Genomic DNA, 15,000 nt, shown 5'->3' with positions numbered 1-15,000 from the left:
TACACTAGTCATGTTGAATTCTAAATGGCCGATAAAAAAACATCGAATGCAAAGGGAAATAAAGGGAGATAAGAACCGTAATTGAAGATTTTCATAAAGTGAAATTTTGACTGGGATTATCTCCCTTGTAGATTTATGCTTACTATTTAAGATTTACTTTTATTTCATCTTCGTTTTACAATTTGGTTGTAAAATATTCAGTATAATTAACATATATATATATATATATATATATATATATATATATATATATATATATATATATATATATATATATATATATATATATTAGCCTTTACGAATCGATTTAATATAATTTACTTTTGAAAAATGAAAAAAAGAAAAAACAATGTTTGTACATTATAATTGGATTACAAAAATGCATTTTAAATAAAACATCAGATATTGACGAGTCGTGTCGAAATTAGTAAAGCTTTAAAAAATTATGAAAAATGTTCGCGTAAATGATTTAATAGAACTCTTTTTGGTATTTTTTTTAGTTTACCGAGTCCTCGGCATTCACCTCTAATTTGTCGACTTTTAAGGGGTTTCGGGTACACTGAGAACGAATATCGCATTTATTTTTTTTCACTTATCCATATTTGAAGACATTCAGTATCCAACGTAATCACTATTGTTTTTGCTGGCGGCCATCTTGTTTCCCATTTAGGGAAAAACGCCCAAAACAGCCAAACGGAGCCAAAGGAGCCAAAACATGGTCCCAAAACATTTTTCGGCTTCAATGCCGAAATGACCCCTCCCCCACTCTTCCGGATATTTTTCCGCTTCCCGATATCGAAACGGACAATCGTTTTGATGCTAGTAGTGCACTTATTGATCCGCGCTATTTTTTAAATCGTATTTCCAAGTTTAATTAAAGTTTTATGATATATTTTTTTTCATTCAATTGCATAGGTAAAAAAAACACCCTCCCCATGTTAAGAATGGCTTTTTAAGTAATAACGTTATTATTTCAGCATGAATCAATAAGTGCACTGCACTACTGCACTAGTACCATCTTTTTTCACTTTCTTAATAATATTCATTTTTTCATTTTCTTACTAAAATGCGCGCACGCGCGTAGTCACTTTACGTTTCACAAGGTGCATGAATACATGGCGGACATTTTAAATGACAAATATTTTTCATAAAATAAAAAAGTTTTCACCTCATTTAAGAGTAAAAATATTGCTGTCAGTAAGTTTTCACGAGCTTTTTGCACAAGCATATTTGATGTTTTTCGTTCTTTTTTGAGAGAGGGGGGGTATTCAAATATAGAACTTGGTGCTTCTGCCGTTTAATTAACCGTTTTTCCATGGAGGGGCGGGGGCGGGTGTGCTGTGTGTTGTTTTTAATTTATGGTCTTTTCTTTACGTTCTTTCCTTTCGCTCAAAATATCTTGGAATTTACCCCCCCCCCCTCCAATAAGCCTTACTTTCTTTTGCCCCAACACCGGTGGTGGGGAGGGGGGATTCCAGTTACATGTGGCATATTTAGCTTCTTTTTGGCGTTTTTTCGTTATTGGAAAAAAAGATGGTCGCCATTAAAAATGATCAGGATTACGATGAATACTGACTGTCTTCAAATATGGATAAGTGCTCATTTGCGCAAAAAATAAATGCAATATTCGTTCTCAGCGTATCCGAAAACCTTTAAAAGTCGACAAATTATAGGTGAATGCCGAAGGGTCGGTAAACTAAAAATTTACCCTCTTTTTTTTATTTTTTATTTTTTTTTACAAAAAAAAAAACAAAACAAAACGACCCCCTCTAAAACGTTGCTATTATTGTATATTTTCGATCAATCATTTTTTAATTTTAAATAGCCAAAGTTAAAAAGGGAGATAAATCAGTTTATCACCTGAAATTGGCCGCAATAGAAAAAAATCTATAAAATTGCATTATTTGATAAATTTTACTTTTTTCGTGCATTTTTCTACTCTGTATCATTTTCATAATTTTTGGAATCTTTTACTAATTTCAAATTGGATCATCGGATTTTTATCTGTTTGTCAACTGTTTCATGACTGCACATGCGCGAATCGTTCACATTGTTAAGAATAAGTAGGTTTTAAAACACCTTTTAAAGATCGTATCAAGCTGTCTTTAGGTCTTGGTTTCGATCTCAGCTCGGGCATCTTTTTTTACTTATAAGAAGTGAACTGTTTAGAAAAAAACGTAATACTCGCATGCACATGTCTCAGTTTCATTTCGTTTTTTTTTACTCATTTTTTTTAAAAGGAATTTAACGTTACGTTTAATACCTATGGTATTTCTGTTTATAATAAATAAGAAATCTGCAGTAATTAAGATATAATATTCACGCGTATTTTACAATCGGCAACGACAGGCGGCCTTGTAGCGTATATATATATATATATATATATATATATATATATATATATATATATATATATATATATATATGTGTGTGTGTGTGTGTCTTTGAAATGCTTCAACCTTTAAAACTGTTTTTAGTCCCAAGTCCTTTGCTGTAAAACTTCTTTGCTCGTGACTTATTAAATCCCTTGCAATAACTGCATTAGTTTGCTTCCAAAGATTTACGCTAGTTCTAATAATATTGATGGGATGATTAGTTGTCTTTCATGTAAACCGTTTTCGGGGATTTAAAAACAAAACGGTGTTTTATCTCATAGCTCTCTAGCAGTATTAATCAAAAACCACCTCCTTGAAAAAAAAATAAATAAAAATGTTCCAATTATTGGATCCATTTTTCTTTTTTTTTCTTATTTTTTTTACTAACCTATTTATGTTATTAAAAATAACATATATATATATATATATATATATATATATATATATATATATATATATATATATATATAGAGAGAGAGAGAGAGAGAGAGAGAGAGAGAGAGAGAAAGAGAGAAAGAAGTAGAATATAGGTGACGCCAGCATCTTTATTTCAAAACCACTTCTAATTATTTAAATTTAGATTAAACTTTTTGTACAAATAACGAATATGAAAATTAAATATCAAATGAAAAAAAAATAAAAATAGATATAAATAAATATGAAATCGGTGAAAATATTTTTTCTTGTGTTTTTTTTGTGCGTCAAAAGAAAGTATTGCTTTTCAGATGATGATGATGATGAGTTCTGAAATCGTTTGCGTCACGCCGACAACAGGAAAATAGAAGGAAAAATTTACATGAGATGAGCGATAGAAGAAAGAAAATAGAGAGAGAGAGAGAGAGAGAGAGAGAGAGAGAGAGAGAGAGAGAGAGAGAGAGAGAGAGAGAGAGAGAGAGAGAGAGAGACCATGCGTAAATTTGACACCTCCCTCACCTCCATTAGGGGTGGTGATGGTGGTGAAAAGAACGAGTTTAGGCTGACACTATATCTGACGCCATTTAAATATGCCACACCTTTGCAAGCGCAAAAAAATTCACATATTTTTAAATCGACTGGGGCTGGGAATTTACGCACGGTTTCTAAATTCACTGATTGTTAAGATAGAGCAAAAACAACAGTACTCACTTAATTGTCATGTCGAGAATAGTACTATATCCCAAAATTACGAAAATTCATCGAGTAGAACAACTGTGTTTTTAGTAAAAAAAGAAAAAGAAAAGAAGTCTATCGCTATAAGCCTAAAATGTTGGTTGCCAACAAAGTAGCGAAAAAGAAGATAATCACGTTCCCTGTATTCGCAATCTTCACGGTAATCACATCTAGGGAAAATGCAATTTCGCCCACTTTTCCGTAAAAACTACTTTTAGCTATAAATATTTTTTTACTGGATGACTTTTCGTAATTTTTGAGCATATTACTATTTTTGACACGACAAGTAAGTACTGTTGTTTATTTCTTAAAACCATATATTAAAAAATCCATCTGTATACTCTATCTTAACAAGCACTCTAAATTCTGAGCACTGCAGTTCGTTATACAACATTTACCGCCATTTTTCAGTTTATGTTGATTGCTATCTTCAACTCGATGTGTGTCCTCCACCACAGTTGAGAATTCAGAATTTTAAGAATTTTAGTCTATATTTGTATGTTTGTATGTTTGTCCCCTTCCTTCAGGCTGAACATACGTGGAGGTCGAACGGGATTTCTTCAGGTCCCACTAAATTGTTGCTGACGTCATCAATAAGACGAGGACCGCAATGATGGCTCCGATGACAACTGCAAAGATTGAAACGGGCGACAAAGTCCTTTGTTCTGCGGCCATTGACGATGTGCGTGAAATACTGCGCGCACGGTTCTTTCTTTTGGCATTTTGGCAACTGGAATAATAATAAAAAAGAAACTTTTATTAAGAACAACTAGTTATTATTTTGCATTTATTATGGCTACTTGGTCATCTCTATTCTCTTTTTGATTGTTATTTTTTACAACGTTTTGATTGATGTAAATCCCGAACTCTTCAAGTATATCTTGTCAAACTCGGTAATCTTTTTATCAAACTCTAGAATCTGCACATAAGTTCGAACGGACATATGGTGTAATGGATAAATTACCAGGTAAAATGAAATTTTGTAAGTTATATACTGTTTTGGAGGTTGAAGGTTCAATCCTCAATGCGGGTGATATCACGGCCACCAAGAGTAAGCCACGGTGATACTAAAAAGAATGAGAGCACGTTACCACTGCGAATCAAATAAAAGTTCTGGTCGAAATTTCGTGCAAATTCCCGAGTTTGACAGAAAGATCTTGGAGTTCGACAAGATACACCTGAAGAAGATTACATCGACTAAAATGTTGTGAAAATATGAAATCTGAAGAATCTAAATAATCTTTTTATATCATCCTGATCACTCCTTAAAAAGGAAGTGGAATACCAAATAGGAAAGTGGAAATAAAACAAACAATTGGTGTCGCTTTTAAGGCAAAGCTAATAAAGATGAGTTGTTTTTCTACTACTATTATTTAATGTAACAAAGTTTTAACATTGCAAAAATGCTCGGGCAAAGCCACTTCTGATTAATTACAAAATGCTCTGGAAAAATCCCTGGAAAGGTCTCTTCCGATTTAATTATAAAATTCTCTGGAATTTCCCTTCTGGTTAACTGATTGTAAAATGCCCTGGAAGGTCGCTTAGTTGTAAAATGCCCTGGAAAGATTCCTTCTGGTTGATTAATTGTAAAATGCCCTGGAAAGGTCCCTTATAGTTGACTAGTTGTAAAATACCATGGAAAGGCCCGTTCTCGTTAATTGGTTGTAAAATGGACTAGAAACGTATTATTTGTTTTTAAAATGGACTAGAAACGTATTATTTGTTTGTAAAATGCCCTGGAAATGCCCATTCTGGTTGACTGATTTTTAAAATGCCTTAGAAAGGCCCCTTCTGGTTGATTAGTTGTAAAATGCCCTGGAAATGTTCCTTTTAGTACAAATAATTGATAATCCGTATTATTTGAACTATTATTTCTATGTCTGTTATAAATGAATGCTGGAAGAATACCCAACTCAGAACAAGTGAAATTAATTCTTTGAACAGTTTTGCATTAGTTTTAAGTTTCCTTACGAAGATTAAAATCAATGCATAATTGTTGCGGTTTAAAATGTTGAAAGAACAACGAAAAGTCTTGGAAACAGTGAATGAAATATATATTAACAGAAAATACAGAAACGTATATTGGTTGAGTGGGACTCGGTTCAACTGGAAGGACAAAGTAATGTTACGACCCATTCCCACTGAATCTCAAGTCCAGATTACTCGACAACAGAAATTGATTACCGGAAGTGACGTCAGGAATAATCCATTGTCAGAATCTAATGGGGATATACAGGTGACTGGGGGTCACTTGTGAATTTTATATTTAAGAACATGAATTTATAGAATTAGCTCATTTTTTTCTTAATAAATATTTTTAAACATTACTTAACGCTTCATATAACAAATATTCCGTGTTTCATTCTGTGATTAAATAGAAGAGTGCGTAGGTGACCTAATGGATAACATAGAAAACTTTGTCATCGTTGATGATGCTTTCAAATCCTCACGAATCAAATAATGCTTCATGTAATATGATGTCGGGGAATATATTAACCTACAATTACTCATGATTGTAATAAAGATACTTATTCTCAAGCAGTGTGAATTGGAATAAATAAAAATAAGATGTTGCCAAGTCTTCTGCAAAGAAGATAAGACCCCTCTACTGAGCTAGGACACTTCTCATGCTTGCCAGTATGCTATATACCACATAAAGTCACCATCATCCCCTTCGTGTATGCAGTATTGTTGCTACATCAGGGCCTGTACACCAATTTCTAGCCTTTCCCCCTTGGACAGAGTGCAAAAAAGTGATTTCTAACCTAATAAGTCATGCACCGTTGACCATGCATAACCCCCTGTCACATCACTGCAGTTTTGCAACCCCGAGCTTGTTTTACAAGTATTTCTACAGAATGTATTGCAATAAACTTACCAGCATTTGTACCTCTTCAATGTAAATCCTCCGATCCACTCAATCAGCAGCAAAATTTTATCCGTTCACTTTAGAGGTCCTTTAATTTCGAAAGATTTCCTAATCTAATAACGTATTTTCTCGGAACATACGACCATGCAGAAATTTAAATGCAATGTGAACAAACACATTGCTATCTACCTATATACGTATATTCAGCATAATCACAATGACACACCGGTTCTTGTTTGTCACCGAAGTTAAGCAGCATTGAGCCTGGTCAGTATCAGATGGGTGATCATTTGTATTTTGGCTGTAGATAGGAGGATGACGGCGACGACACCTTCCTGCAAGTGCCGCAAAAACCTAACGCCATCATCTCCCCTGACCGGCATATATATGCGACTGGGGACCGCTTGTGGATTTTATATTTCCTCGACACTTCCTCCTTCGGAAGAAGCTGATTCAACCTGCTTACGGTGAATACCGTTGACATATATACATATATCAAACTCCGTGCTTAGGACGTCGCCTATTAATCTGAATCCTATCACAGTAACTGCTTGCGCTGCATCAGCACTATGTCTTTTTAAGGGAAATCAAATTAAAACAAAAACATGTATCTTCTTACCTTTCCACAGGAAAAGACATGAACATATTTTAGATCGTTTCGATCTCGGAGCTCGTAGACAGCATTTTGGTAGACGCCAAACGGTGACTTGCAGAGACATTCAATGCCTTGGCGGTAAACCTCTCGTTGAGGTTTGATGGCTGATACAACGCTGAAAGAAATTTCATTTGGTCGGCAAACTCTTTCAACTTTAGCTGGACCGCAATATTTATCTTGTACGTTTCGCTTGATTTGAAATGATTGAGCACTACTGCTGCTGTCCCAAGTGACCGGACAAGAAGTGCGACCTGGACAAGCGCAAAGTCGTTGGACGTAGATTTCCCTTCTCCATACACGACCGCAAACGTGATCAATCGTTGGGCATTCAGGTAACTCTTTTTCAGGCTGAAAAAAATAAAGAAGAAAAACCTATGATGTAGAGTTAATTTCGCTTACAATGATTCCTATAAAATCCTCCAGTAAAACGATACAATAAAGCAGTTTTTTGTTTGTTACATGGCGGCATACTATTGAGTTGTTTTTAAATTTTCGCAGCACACTTATCACAAAAAAGAAATATTTTCTATCTATAAAGCATTTTTACAATAAAATAATAAAAACACAAAGATTATATAATGAGAATTTTTATAAATTATTTTTTATTTTGTAGAATCCTTTGAGATGAGGATTCAAAATATATGTATTCATGCGTTTTTTTTGTACGGATTATTATTCTTATCTTCATATGTGTTGTTGTTGTTGTACAACGTTTCGGTCAACTAATCCTCTGGCCTTCTTCAGGTGGTTAACCGCAATTAGATAGGGATGCTGAGTCTTGTAACTGTATCTCCAGTAATTACTGCCTTCCATAGTTGTTGTTGTCTCCCCACGTTTTGGCCTACTAATCCTCTGGCCTGCTTTGGGTAGGATTGAAACAGCTATCTTCAGACAATGCTCACTCAACGCCTTTATCTACTGCAGTCGATAGAGATGTTAACAACCTGAAGAAGGCCAGAGGATGAGTTAGCCGAAACGCGGTGAAACAATAGCAACTATGAAGATGAACATGAAATAAAAAAAATGAACATAACAGTCTGCAAAAAACAAACAAACAACAAAAAACAAAAAAACAAAAACAAAATAAAAAAATGAACATAACAGTGTGCAAAAAACAAACAAACAAACAACAAAAAACAAAAAAAACAAAAACAAAATAAAAAAAATGAACATAACAGTCTGCAAAAAACAAACAAACAAACAACAAAAAACAAAAAAAAAACAAAAACAAAATAAAAAAAAATGAATACACTTGAGAATTTTTATTCGCATAAAGCAACATATAACTGGTATCGTTTTGGAATTGAAATCAGATCTGAATTATTCAATTTTCTTATCATTTTGGTCAATCTGGGGATGGGTCATCCTACCAGATGCCAGACACTCACTCGAGATCTCGTACATTCTAACCGAGAGACCTTTTTAAGATTCTAACCGTTCAGTTAAGTGCAATTGTTTGAATTTCCCTTGCCCTTGGTTCACCGGGTATATTTGCCAGGTAGTTTTTGAAATTCTTTTACATGAGTCTAGTTTCTCCTATAATTACTGGAATGATGGAGATCTTCCTAAGATTCCAATTTCTTTTCATATCGTACATAAGATCTTGGGATTTCGTTGTTTTTTACCTCTCAGATCTGTTTAACCCAGCATCATTGGGGACGCTGACTTCTAGTAAGGTTGCTTCTTTTTCTCCCTTGCCCCATATCATTATGTCAAGTTTAATAACTCCGTTAAAAAAACAAATATCTTTATTAAACAAAATGAAATCAAATAACTTCTATTTTATCCTCGCGGCACACCAGTAATCTTTCCGCGGCACAGTAATGTGCCACAAAACAATATTGTTGGGAGCCACTGTAATCAAGAGTTATTTTTTGTTGGATTTTTTACAAACAGTTATGCAACCCTTGTATATATTCTGTATCATATTTTCGCATTTGTATTCTGCATTGTATTTTATGCTGTCGCTTTATTGACCTTGTTTTCGTATCTTTTAATTTTTGTTTGAAACTACTTGTAATTACAATAAACAGTAATGTCAAATCCTCCGGACTGAGACTGACAGAGATTCAACACCCAAATTCTCACTTTTCAAATTTCAAATAGCATTGAGAGTGGACGCGGATTTCCAACTCACAAATTTCCTAAGCACATTCTTATTTAAAAAGTTACTCGGTGGGAACTAACACAGAGGCTGACGAAGTTGTTGAATTCTTCCTTTTAACAAGTTTATTAATTTTATTTCTTTCCTCCCTTTATTTTGTTCTTTTATTTTGCAGACTTTTTCTATCAGATCGAATTTGTCTGAAAACGGATAAATTTTCCACACTTTCAAATCATATGTAGTTTTTAGTTTTTAATAGTAACTCCACCAAGGCAGAAGTAAAATTGAGTTCACACGAAAGCAGTTATTCGCTAACGATCTATCTTCTTTGTTACACGTTTATACCTCTACGCGAAGTGATTGTTACATTATCCAATCAGAATATTTTGGGTGGGAGGCAGTTCTGCTAAACTGTCTGTACGTCTTTATTCTCGCTTAGAACCATTTGGAGTTTTAGCTATGATGTAATAAATATGAACACATCCGGGTTCTTCCTCACAAGAATGTGATTGGTTGGTGTAAGCCATAAATACAGATATAAATAAATACGCGCATTGCAGCCTGGAAGAGAGGTCGAAAGATACGCCGAAAGCCTAAAATTTAACTACGCTACGACTGCAGGCATCGGTTAATTAAGGCGACTTATTAAATTGTACTATTCGATTACTATGGCCAAGACCACTCGGTACATATCAAGACATCAAGCCATGCTATATCTTTATATCGACTTAAACGAAGACTTGACGTGAACAAGATATATGAATGTTAAACTCAATCTATGGCCCGGATATTAGCATCTGTCTTTTATTTTTATGTCTGACTTAGTACTCTTTCATGGTCCCTGATCGTCTAGTTGTAGAAACTAGGTATGAACGAAACTGATTTAAAATGTAGAAGTGTTTGTCCTCATAATCAAGCCAACACAACAGCTTTTCTTAATACCTAACGAGGCCTGCAGACTGGACACTTCATAAACTCCCATTATACAATTTATTCTCTTTCCTTACATTTTTTTTAAGAGTTACTACTTATCAAAGCCCGAAGGCCACTCGAGGATAAGAGTTAATGAGTGTACAATAGTCAATGGGAAAATATCGTAATAATCATTAGTAATGGAAATTTGGTAAATTGGATTATTTAAGGGAACAGCTAATCAAGAATTTGTTTACATTGGACTTGAACATGGCCATATTGTAGTCAAATGGAGAGCAGGGAAACGGAAGAGAATTCTACAGGCGTGCAGTTCTAAGAAAGAAACTTTGTTCATGGAATGTACGTTTAGGTTTAGGCACAGATAAACAGTGGGGGGAATTATTGTTAGTGGTTTCAGTTAGACGAGTGTTTTTCGTGAAAGTTTGGTCAGCGGAAACCATATATTGGAACTCAGACGAGCACTTGCAATGAAAATAACGATAAAGCAGAGACAGACACCAGCTGTATTTCCTTGCTTATCTTGTGCTGAAGCACAGACCAACTGTAAACGAGATTTTGGAAAAAATATCTTTTGCTGTCGGGTTTTCGTGGAGTGCTATTGAAATGTGCCCTACCCTTCAGTTGAACGGCACAACATTTGGGGTGGGGAAAGGGGACATACGCTCTTACCATTTTACTAGATCCATTTTTTCGTAGTACGTCTATATACGAATACGATAGCGTGTGTGTTATTTTGTGTGTCACGCTTGCATCTTTTTTCTTCCGAGTGACTGTCGTTTAATTGTTTTATATACATACATATATACATATATATATATAATGTTTTTTTTTCATAAGATTTGGTTTCGATTTCGATTCAAACTGATGCACCCAAGTGATATGAATATATTTTTTTATGTTTAAAATCACAGCTTTATAATATATAATAATACAAAGAAAATTGAGTCTATAATAATATATACGAAATCTACATAAAGTAAAATATTATATTTAGGTGTATGAGCTCCGTAGGGTGTCCCTGCTAGCTAAGATAAATACTTTTGCCGTTTTAACAAAAGAGCTACAATAATATCAGAGCGTCTCTATTTACGCTGAGCATCCTTAGAATACCAACATCAATATATTACATATGAAAGAGTCCGCTGTAGAATTTCTACAGGTCCCGCTAGTTAGCAACATGTTACTATCTGTGTCGACTGGAATAGATTTGTTGGACAGGTCATATATACCACATGCCTGATTCAAGACTTCCAAAACAACTCCTTTATGGTAAACTGTCCAAAGGAAAAAAAAAAAACAAAAAAAAAAAACAAAACGGAGGAGGACAGCGGAAACGGTTCAAGGACAATCTGAAGGTCTTCCTCAAACAGTTCGGTTTGTATTTTAACTCATGGGAAAAACTAACCCGGCGTGCTGCAACTGACAAAAGGGTTACAATTGCTGAATCCGCACGCAATGAAGAACGCAATAGAAAACGTTACATTAGAAAAGACAGAGTAATCAGCATTTCTTATACAGAATTATCCCACAGGTGTCCAACATCTGGGAAATACTTCAGAGCTCGAATCGGTCTAACAAGACATCTTCGAACCCACAAAACAATTTTATGATCACGATCATCATAATCATTAAAACAATTTCATGATCACGATCATCATAGTCATTAAAATACATATCCTATAATTTATAATAAGTTCATATTTCTTATCTTGTGTTGAAGAACAAACCAATTCTTAACGAGATCTTGCCACATTTGAACCACACAGCTTCGAGGGAAAAGAGTCAAACACAATCATTTGTATTAATATCTAGATTTATTTTTAGTTGGAGTTTAATAGTAACTTACTCATGTTACCCATCATGTTGTTTAGAATACGTATTCCATAATTTATAATAAGTTCATTATTATACGAGTTTAATCCACATATACATATTTGCGCTCATACAAATAATTTATGACATGAATGAATTTCGTCTTATTTAGTAAATAATAAATTTTTTTTTTAATTGCAACTCGTATTTTGTCTGTGTTTTATTTGGGATGGGAGTACCGAATATATTTTGGGTGCTACTATTCTACAGATGATCCAAAGACTAGTCACATTACCGAATATTAAAAAAACAACACCATATCTTCAATGTTGCTGTTTGATTAATCGCTTGTGAAAAAATAGTTAAAAAAAATTATTTACTTCTAGGTTCCGTTTTTACAAGACAACAACAAAAAGGTCACATGTTCTCAAATGGTTTTGCTCAGATCTCGACGCCTCCCCTCCAGGAGCAGATGGGCTTCCCAGATTTCGACAATCCTGCTGTTATTTTCTCTTATTTTTGGCGCCAACCAAAACAACATTTTAAGATGGCGTCAAAGGACGATATCCAAGTGGGTTAAAAGAGTAGAAAAAGACGAAAGGAAGAAAAAAAATCTTTTTCATTTGTATTGAAGAAGTCACGGATTTCTGCACCAGTTCCGATAACGTTTCGCTTTCGCTTTTTACTCTTTTACAATTCTCCAGAACACAGATACTTATGTAACGCTAGCGTTCATGCGAATGTCATATCCTACTTAGCATTTTAGAACGACGACCTCTTTGACAATTATAGACCGCATCTCTTTTTAAATATTCAAAACAAAAACAAAACGAACGAGCCAGTTCCAGACTATACACTCACAGTTGTCAGATATCAAAAACATAGCTTAAAAAAAGTCAGCCGCTCTTGTGATAGTGAGAATGATGGTATTTAATTTTAAGTCCAATTCGATTTCTTATCGATTAAGAATTAATCATTTTCAAATCATCAAAAAAAGTTTGGAAAAATATATTTAATTATAGAAGAAACATTTGTTAAAGCTTGTCACAATTCATTATCCGATGTATAGAGTTGAACCCTCCATTCAGTCTCAAGAGACAATGGATACTCGATCTATGATGCACAGATTGAGAAATAACTCGCAATCGTCGAGTGTTCATATTTTGTTACTGAAATAAATTCTTACAAGAAATGAATATGATAAGAAAATGTGTAGCATCTAGAAATAAATATGGGCGCCAGCATTCGCCACCAGCACCCCAAGAACTAAATCAACTGATTTCACAAGTTACCTTTTTTACTTATCAGTTGAATAATAATGATGGATACGACGAAGGGATCCAAAATCTTCACCTATTACCAACTCAAAATAATAGTCGCACCAGAAAACAAAATGTTCTCGCATTCCATGAGTGATGTTTCCGACAAAGGAGAGAGACTTGTTATTTACGATTGCTAATATACCCATCTCAATAACCGTTATCCCGAGTGCGTTTTTTATGATAAAAAAAAAAAGATACTTGTGAAATCAGTCGATACAATTTCCATGTGGCTTGAAAAGATGTTAGCAAACGATCCTGGGCTTGACCATTACCCCTGATCTGAAATGGAACACGTATATCAAATCTATTGCCAAGGTCGCTGGGAAAATAGTGGGATCCTTCTATAGATCCAGTAGATATCTCATTGCTGATGCAATTTTCATTCTATATAAGAACCAGATACGTCCAAGGATGGAGTACTGTTGCCACATCAGGGCAGGAACTGCTAGAAAGACATCCTGCTTTGACAGAGTTCAAAATAGACTTCGAAGCCTAGTGGGGGATGCCCTTTTCTCTGCCCTGCAATTTCTTTCCCACAGAAGAAACGCTGCGAGCCTATCTCTACTTTCTCAGTATTTTCATGGCAAGTGCTCTTCTGAGCTCCAATCTATGGCCCCCCCCTCGACAAACAATCATAAAAAACACTCTTCTAGCCAAAATCACTATCAATAATTTCCTCACGCTTTATTTGTGCCTAAACCTAAACTGTGGCACTCTGTTACATTTCCCTGCTTTTCAGATAACAAAAATATGGCCGTCTTCAAGTCGAACTTAAACAAGTTCTTAAGGAGCCGCTTTACCAAATTTCCACTGCTACGATATTGTCCCATTGACTACTGTACACTCACTAACTCTTTTTCCAGAATATATATATATATATATATATATATGTATATATGTGTGTGTGTGCTAGCAGTTCCGCCCGGCTTTGCTCAGGCCTTATGTACTGTTAATAATGTTTTTTGCATATGTATATATATATTAAAAAGTTTGACTCATGTCCAGGTAACCTACATCTAAAATTTAAAATTCAAGTATTTAGGCCCCAAATTGGCCCAGGATTTTGGTAGAGTCTACAAAAGTCAGCTTTTACAACTTTGACATCTTCGCTGCCAAATTTTCGCCCCAAAATTTGAAATTTTACATAAACGGTATTCAGACATGCAGCAAGCATTTTAATCAGTTTTGTGGCAAAATTTTGGCCGGTAAGAGGTCAAAGTTGACAGAGTTGATTTTTGCAGACTCTACCAAACTCATCCGCCAATTTTGGTTCTAAATACTTGAAATTTTAGATGTAGGTTACTTAGACATGGGTCAAACATTATAATTTGATTTGAGTCAAAAATAATAAATACTAAAGGAGTCAAAATTGGGGTCAAAGTTTCCAAAAAATTCGACCTCTGCGGTCTCTACCAAATTCTCTATGGTAGTTAAGGAAGCCTATTATATAGAAAGGCATTACGGTACATATTCACACTTTTTATGTATACATATGCACGTAAAGTTATGAACAGTACATAGGACCCGAGCAAAAAAAAAAAAAAAAAAAATCGTCCTTGAGTCTAATTTGCTTCGAGCCGGGATCATAGTGTAGTATCTGTTCTAATGCGTACCCAGACAATTACTTTTGAAGTTAATCAGGCCTCGGTCAATGTGGGAGAGACTCTTTCATATCGAGACAATTGCTATTTATTTGGACACTGTCAGAGTTCCCCCCTTTTTTTGCTCAACACACACCTCCAAACACCCAGGCAACGTATATATGTAAGTATAGGCACCTA

At 34.6% G+C, this 15,000-nt stretch overlaps 1 protein-coding gene across 1 annotated transcript in view; it reads right to left on the bottom strand.

Annotated features, from left to right (window-relative positions):
* Positions 1–3,051: 3,051 nt before the first annotated feature.
* Positions 3,052–15,000, bottom strand: part of LOC145296248 (U-scoloptoxin(11)-Sa2a-like) — a 26,094-nt gene continuing 14,145 nt past the window's right edge. The window contains exons 2-3 of the mRNA XM_080142460.1: positions 7,013–7,396; positions 3,052–4,254 (exon numbers count right to left, since the gene is read on the bottom strand). Coding sequence (XP_079998586.1) covers positions 4,048–4,254; positions 7,013–7,396 — 591 coding nt within the window. The 3' untranslated portion in view covers positions 3,052–4,047. The remainder of the gene's footprint in view (positions 4,255–7,012; positions 7,397–15,000) is intronic.

This window comes from Euprymna scolopes, chromosome 16 (genome assembly GCF_053919585.1).
Source record: "Euprymna scolopes isolate OS-2025 chromosome 16, ASM5391958v1, whole genome shotgun sequence".
NCBI classification, from domain to species: domain Eukaryota; kingdom Metazoa; phylum Mollusca; class Cephalopoda; order Sepiida; family Sepiolidae; genus Euprymna; species Euprymna scolopes.
Note: the sequence above shows the minus strand (reverse complement) of the source record. Positions and strands in the feature narration are given on the sequence as shown.